The 7,188-nt window shown below is 52.9% G+C and overlaps 1 protein-coding gene across 2 annotated transcripts in view; it reads right to left on the bottom strand.

Moving 5' to 3' along the window:
- Positions 1-465: 465 nt before the first annotated feature.
- The window catches only part of Sufu (SUFU negative regulator of hedgehog signaling), a 101,479-nt gene continuing 94,756 nt past the window's right edge, over positions 466-7,188 (bottom strand). For both annotated transcript variants that reach the window (XM_028774847.1, XM_028774849.1), the window contains exons 11-12: positions 5,624-5,692; positions 466-3,447 (exon numbers count right to left, since the gene is read on the bottom strand). In XM_028774847.1, the coding sequence (XP_028630680.1) occupies positions 3,358-3,447; positions 5,624-5,692 (159 nt within the window). In that variant the 3' untranslated portion in view covers positions 466-3,357. The remainder of the gene's footprint in view (positions 3,448-5,623; positions 5,693-7,188) is intronic.

Raw genomic sequence — 7,188 nt, 5'->3', positions numbered from 1 at the left:
GTATATATCTGTGTGTGTGTGTCACCCCTGGGCTGTGTGTGTGTCCCCTGTGTGTGAGACCCCTGTGTGTGCCTGTATGTGTCACCCCTGGGCTGTGTGTGTGTGAGATCCCTGTGTGTGCCTGTATGTGTGTGTCACCCCTGGGCTGTATGTCCTGTGTGTTCAGCACTCCTGGGCTGTGTGTGTGTGTGCACTCGTGTGCATGTGTTCAGCACCCTTGGGCTTCCAGCATCACTTCTCAGGCTCATTCCACTTCTCTGAGGTTGAAAGGGTGCTGATCTTGTTTCTTTACTTTAGGCTTACAGAAAGAAGCAAATGAAGGGTAGGGATATAACTCAGAGGTAGAACATTTGCTTAGCATGTGGCAAGGTCACAAGTTCCATCCCGTGTCATATACATCCCAGGAAAACACACACACAGACACACACACATACACTAGCATGGCAGAAAGAAGCACACAACCCAGACGTTCCTGCAGATATGTTTAATGCACTTAGATTACACGAAGGAAGAGGGACAAGTAGGAACAAAATCTAAGTGAGTCACTCAAAATTTCTTACAAAAGTCCTGAGCCAGCTGCAGCCCCAGGAACTGAGTCGCCACTGACATTAAAAACTGATATAAAAATGTACAAAAGTCTGTTCTCTGCAGCATTCAGATCTTTGTACAAAAGGAGTGGGTCTCCAAACAGGGCTCCTGACTTGTAACAGGGACCCAGACACCTCACCTGGCACCAAGATCATGGAGGCCAGAGAGGGAAGACCAGGTTAAAAAAATACAGTTGAGGGAGTTCTCTGATCTGCCCCATAGGGGCACCCAGCTTCAGGTACTCTCCCTGCTCTCAACCTCAGAACTCAGTCCCCGGACCCAGGGTCTGGGGTGTCCATATCCTGGCCCCTTTAGACTCCCCAAAGCTTCTCCAGGCCCTGTTGGAGTGTCATACTTAGAAAAGGAGGACCATGCTTCCCAAGCATGGCAGCCGGCGCTGACACCCTTTGCAGCCCACACGAGCTCCGGGAAGCTTTAGTTACAGGAAGTCAAAGTCCCTTCCTTTCAGAATCTCTGGTCCTGTGGACTTGGAAGGTTGAAGGATGGAGAAAGGCTGAGGAAGTCTGTAGTCAGGGAGGAAGACGACTGAACCCCTCCCCTTGAAAGAGCAGCTGCAGGGAGGGAAAGGAAGTGTCCCTCTACAGAGCACCAATCCCGTGTCAGGGTAAGGCCAGTCTTGCTCAATCCGATGTTAGGGTCTCTTCTTCCTGGCCGGCAGCTTCATGGTGAACCTCTTTCCCTGAGATTCCTCTGGAAGAAACCAGAGCCCAAGGGAAAGGAGGCCTGGTCAGACCAGGCTGAGATTAGCCACTCTCCTAGAGACATTATACTACAGGAATGGTGGGAGTCTGGTCCCAGCAGGAGTTTAGACATTCCTGAGGTTCCTAACAGGGTGGGGGTTGGGGGTTGGGGGTGTGGAGAGGTGGGCAGGAAAGACCTCAGGGCCTGTGAGCATCTGGAGCTTACATGCCATTCCCTGTTCCCCAGTGGAGCCACCCAAGCAAGTGGTGGTAACTACCAGTCTGCAAAGACCTTGCAGATTGAGGGCAAGTTGTTGACCGGGAGTCTCACATACTAACAAACTACCACGAACTGTGTGATGTGACACTCACAGTGGGCATGCTCATCCCCGAGCCAGACATATGGAGATAGGCTAGAATGCAGAGGGGCCCTGAAGCAGGGCTCTGGAGAGAATTAGGGAGGTGAACTATTACAACACCGGTGATGGCAAGGAACGCTGAGAGCATCTCTTGGCCCATAAACTTTCAGAAGACAAGAGCTAAAAGGGTAAGGCTGGAAACGTCCTTGTGGAAAAGTTCCAGGGCAGTATGGTGTCTGCTCCAGACAGGCTTCTATCTTGGCTGGGTAGGGTCTGCAGCCAGCCTCTCTCAGATGTTCCTTATGGCTCTGCTTCCAAGTGCTGGTTAAGCTTAGACCTAGGACATGCAGATGAGGCCAGATCAAGCCATTCCTTCAAAGACCAGTTTCTGCTTCTTTGAGACCCCAGCCAGAGTTCAAGGCCCCTGGAGGCACCCATTGTAGGGGGTGGAGGCAAACAGAGCAGGGGAGCTCTTGGAAGGTCCCTGACAGACAACATCTCTCTCCTTTGGAGACATTTGAACTTAAAGAATGAACAAAGACCATCATCCGACCTAGAGGCAGGCAAGAATGCAGAAAAGGAGCTTGCCGGTTCCAGGTCAGAAGTGGGAGATCTCTCTTACGCAGCTCTCAAATGTCCCTGGAAGGCAGGCAGATCTGCAGTCCTGGAGGTGAGAGCACGGTACCCACAAGAGGGCCAGGCTGCAGGAAGAGACAGGGACAGAAGATAGGTACAGAATAGATATGAGAAAGATGAATGGCCACAGGGAGCAGTATCAGCAAAACAAAAGGGAGAGCTGTGGAGAGGTTGACTGCCAGTCCAGGGGGCTGGGCCGCCAAAGGATGGGGGAATCAAGGAGCTGGAGGCCCTGAGCAGAAGGCTGGGGAGGCAGTGGGCTTTACTCTCTTCTTGGGAGGCCTGGTTGGGTAAAAGGACTGGAAGACATAGCAAGGGCCACCATGTCCTTGAGCCCCCAGAGTCTTGTAGAAGCCTACTTCACTTGGAAGGCAGTGGCAGCCCTTCCAGGCCACAGAAAAATCTGTACCCAGGGCTGCGTGGAGTATGTCAGCTGTCCCAGCCTCCTCCAGGGTCCAGAGCTGACAGGCAGCACCAAGCATCTTTTCAGGAAGAGGGTATGTGGGATCAGGGGGAGAGAGCAGAGCCCCCAGACCCTTGTCTAAGAGAACAATAAAGTCCATCCAGGAATGAGTCCTGTTTAAACATCGCTATATACATGGCTTCTGGACCATCTTTGCTGAGCAATAAAAATACCATCCGGTTTCCACAACACACTGAGGAAAGAAAAAACAATTGTTCTGCGGGGTGGAGCAGCCTGAGGAAAAGCTCGCTGGGGCTGACCAGGCCGTGCGTCCTCACGTGTGTTCTGCACACCAGGCCGTATGGCAAGCATGTCTTATCCCAGGAGTGCACCAATGAGATCTGTGGCCGCAGCCGGTGGGTGGAGAGGGTGTGCAGGTGCACCCTCACTCGCTCACTGCCATGAAGGACAGGGGCCTGGTCACATGGGCTTGGTTGCTAGGACTGAGGCCCCTGAGCCTGAGGTGGGTGGGGCCTGTGATGGGCGTGGCACTTTGCAGTCATCCCCACACTTGCCCTTTTATTCATGGGTGTCTCCTTTACAAGCTGTCACACTGGAAGTCACTGGGAGCAGCTGGGCTCCTCTTGGCCCCTGCAGGGCCTAGCCCAGGCTAGTGCAGTGGACTGTCGAACACCACGTCGGGGAGGATGGACACTTTGAGCTTCTTCTCAGGCCAGTTGTACTCTTTGGGAAGTTTAAACTGTGAAGACAGCAAGCAGAGTGGTTAGCTGCCTTCTAAGAGAGTGTCCAGAGAGAGGCAGCACACTGGCCCACACCCTGTCCCTAGGCTGCTGGGGACAAGACAGGCTACTGGAGACTTCTCAAAGGCCAGACTCGGTGCACACAAGCGTGTGCTCACCACGCGTGCGGCTGGTCCAGTGCTCCTTTCCTCTGGCTCTGCCTGTAACTCAGGCTGCAGAGGGCAAGCTTTGGCTCTTTGCATAGACTTTCTCCTGCTCTTTTCCTTGGTTCTGCCTCGAGCCAAAATCACGTAAGGAACCTGTTCCCTGGGGCCTTGGGGCTGGAGGATAGGAGACCAGCAGAGAGTAGATTTTACAGGAAAAGTCTGTCATTGCCATGGACTCTTTCTGAGTCTAGAATCTGCCTTCCAGAGCTTTGTCAGAGGGTCCACAAAGAAACTGCTCAGCCCCCAAATCAGACCCTGCTGGGAGAAGTACGGAATGAAGGCGGTCTGTGCGCATCCTGCACATCCGCAGAAGGGAACTTCCTCACTACCCGTCACCCTGCTTCCCAGGGCTCTTTGTTCAGACTGACCCCAGATGAGAGGCAAGGTCTTCCAAACTAGAAATCAGTGGCTGTCTTGTAGTTTTGTTTCTCTCCCTCACCTGGGGTTTTTGCTTAGGAGAGGAGGAGAAGCTGACTTCTTGTTCCTTCTGGGTTCTAGAACCTTGTATGGAGCCTAGCGCACAGCAGTGCTCAGTAGGTTCTCCCTGACTTGGGTTAGTGCAGGGGTTTGAACTCCCATTGTCTCTGGGCTAGGCTGTAAGTCAGAGCCAGGCACAGAAGGAGGGAATCATGTTCCGGTCTGAGGCTGGGCTGGAGGTGGACCAACTGACACTTCCTGGCAGGCACCCTCTGCCTTTTCTCTTGGGGGACTGTAGACCCAGGACAAAGTGGAGACTGGGGCAGGGTGTGGGGATGGCCTCTGGACAGGAAGAGGCAGAAGAAGTAATTTTTCGTGACCTACTTTCCTAAGCTCCCCTTGGCTCCTGTCTCTCCTGCCTGGACTGTCCTCTTCCCGCCCACTCAACACCCAAGCTCAAAGCAGCAGCTTGGCATAACGCCACTCAGTGTGACAAGACCTCTCCGGAAGCACTTCTGGGCAGCTGTCTTTGGACTGACTGAATCGGGGAGCTAGGCCTCTGAGGCAGTGACTTGTAGGGTGAGTGGCTGGCACACAGTGGGTCCTTGATAACCTTGGACTACGCAATTGAATAAATTGATCAGGCTGGCTCCCTGGGGCAGGGCAGGGAAGGCACGGCTGCTGGGGTGACCAGCCCTGAGGACTTTCTATCTATGGGGGGGGGTACTTTGCCTCAGGCACTTTAGGGCAATGGAAGGGAAAGGGCAGTCTCTGCCACAGGCAAGGGAGGGAGGGCCAGAAGGGCCTTCAGGCCTAGGAAGCCGGCTATTTATCCCACCACCCCAAGGGTCCCTGGGGCAGGAAGGCCTGCCTGCCTGCTGCCTCGGTGTTGGTTATAGGAGGCAGCAGGAAGGGAAGGGACTTTCCAAGATGAGGCAAGTCCTGCAAATGAGGAGAGCAGGAACAAGGAAGAAAATCAAAAGGGATTATGGACTCCATTCCTGTACTCCAGAGAAGCCGCCAAGGGGAGAAATAACCCACCTGGCCTGCCAGCTCCTCAGGCTGAGTTAGCCAGGAAGAGGCTAAGAGAGGCAAACTTTAGCTCGAGAAGGAAGGGAGTGTGGCTCTTGGGTGGCCCAAGGCAAGAGCAGGAGTCCCCTCCTGCCCACTAGAACTCCCCAGTGGAATGTTCTCTGGCAGCAGACATGGGCTTTCTGTTCAGAACCTGCCAGGGAACAGCAGGGGCTGGGGAGAACTCTAGCCTGAAGGCCCTGGCTACTTCTTCAATGAGATTCTCAAGAGCTGGTGACTGAGTGTGCTGGGTGTCCTCACAAGGGTGGAGGCAGGGCAGGTTCATGAAATACAAGAAAAAGAAAGTCATTTAACATTCTCAGGGACTTCTCTCCAGATTATCCCTGTACTTCAGATGGGTGAACACACACAAACACACACACACACACACACACACACACACACACACACACACACCCCATGCAGATCCATGTTCTTACACCCAGGAGCCCTCTATCAGTGAGAAATGAAATAGGCTCACTTCCTCTGGAGATGTTAGATCTTCTAAGTCCTCCAACATTTTCTCTACAAACTCTTCTGTCAACAGAATCTGGAAAAGAAAGCAAAAGGCAGGTTTTTATTTAAAAAAAAAAAAAAGTCTTTTTTTGCCAACTGCAAATCTAAGGGTGTTTCTTTTAGCTGTGGAGGTGGGATGACCCACTGGTTAGTTCTAGGACAGAGGGAAGTACTTGAGGTTTTCAGAAAAGACTGCACTCTCAGTGCCTCCCACCACCTGCTTGGAATACCGGCTAGAGAAGGGCAGAGAGGTGGGGCGGAGGCAGTGGAGAAGGGATGGCATCTGGAAGGTGGGCAGTGCCGGCCTCAGAAGGGAGCTGCAAGGTGGGTGGAAACCCACTTCTTTGGGCTGTTTGGCCTCCTGTGTGTTGCAGGGCAACAGAGAAGGACAGGAAAGCCGAAGGCCACAAGAGAGCTCTTGCCAAGGTCTTTCTTTGCCTGATCAAGATCACCACCCCCTTCTCCCAACCATGTAGGACAAAAGGAATCCACTTGACTTTAGCGTACAAGCTCTGTCTGGGATTTAGAAGCACCCCAGTGGTGGAGTACAAGTCCTGGATCCCATCTCTACCACTGGGGCAGGGAAGCAGGTAACAACTGGACAAAAAAAAAGACCAAAACCCCTGAACCTTGGAGACCGAGAGCCTGCCTGGCTTTTCACAGAGGCGGGTGGACCCTCTGCTTCTCACTGCAACCACAGAATTCTCTGTCAGGGCTGTCCCAGCAGGCCTCAGTCAGCAGCTACCTACTTGTAGGCTTCTGAGATACCTCTTCTCTGGGTGTCTACCCTCCCACTCTGCTGCTTTATTCTGACGCCTGTTACCCACAAGCTTTGGTGTCCAAGCCAATGATCCCCACCACTTAGCTGGATTAACTGTCACCCTCACGCCCTAAGCAAGCTTTCTTATGCTCCCCCATGTTCTTCCTGTCTTTGCTCCTCCATCCTCCCTGCCCTTGTCCAGGGGCCTCTCCACTTCTCTGGCAGACCCTGTGCCATACATAGAGGGTACAAAAGAAAGGCTTCCTCTCAGGGAAACCCTCCCTTTTAGAAGGTGGAGAATCAAAAATTTGAGAAAATACCCATTAAATTTCCCTTGGGAGTTGATCCACTGTGAGGGCAGAAGTTTCCATGAGTTAAAGTGAGGAAGGAAGGAAGGAAACAGCAACGAGGGGTAAAGGGACCTGGAAGATGGAGGTACACAAGGACCAACAGCAGACACCATGTTGACTGCTCACACTTTATCTCTTTCAGTCTCCTTCCAGATGGAGAAACTGAGGCACAGAGAGGTTATGGTACCTGTCCTGTCTTGGCTTGAAACTTGATGCCTTAGTCATTGAGGTGAGGACACTGCCTCACTCGTATTGTCTCCTCCTAGGACACGCAAGCCTGGTTCCACTCAGCTAGCGGCTTAGTGGCTCCCTAGAGGAACAGGACCTGCCTTCACCAAACAGGAGAAAACAGCACTGACCAGGAATAAAGGAAAGAGAGGAAGGAGGGAGGGAGGGAGGGAGGGAGGGAGGGAGGGAGGG

This window comes from Grammomys surdaster, unplaced genomic scaffold, assembly GCF_004785775.1.
Source record: "Grammomys surdaster isolate TR1022 unplaced genomic scaffold, NIH_TR_1.0 66, whole genome shotgun sequence".
Taxonomy (NCBI): domain Eukaryota; kingdom Metazoa; phylum Chordata; class Mammalia; order Rodentia; family Muridae; genus Grammomys; species Grammomys surdaster.
The sequence above is the reverse complement of the archived record's forward strand: the minus strand, read 5'-3'. Positions and strand labels throughout refer to the sequence as shown.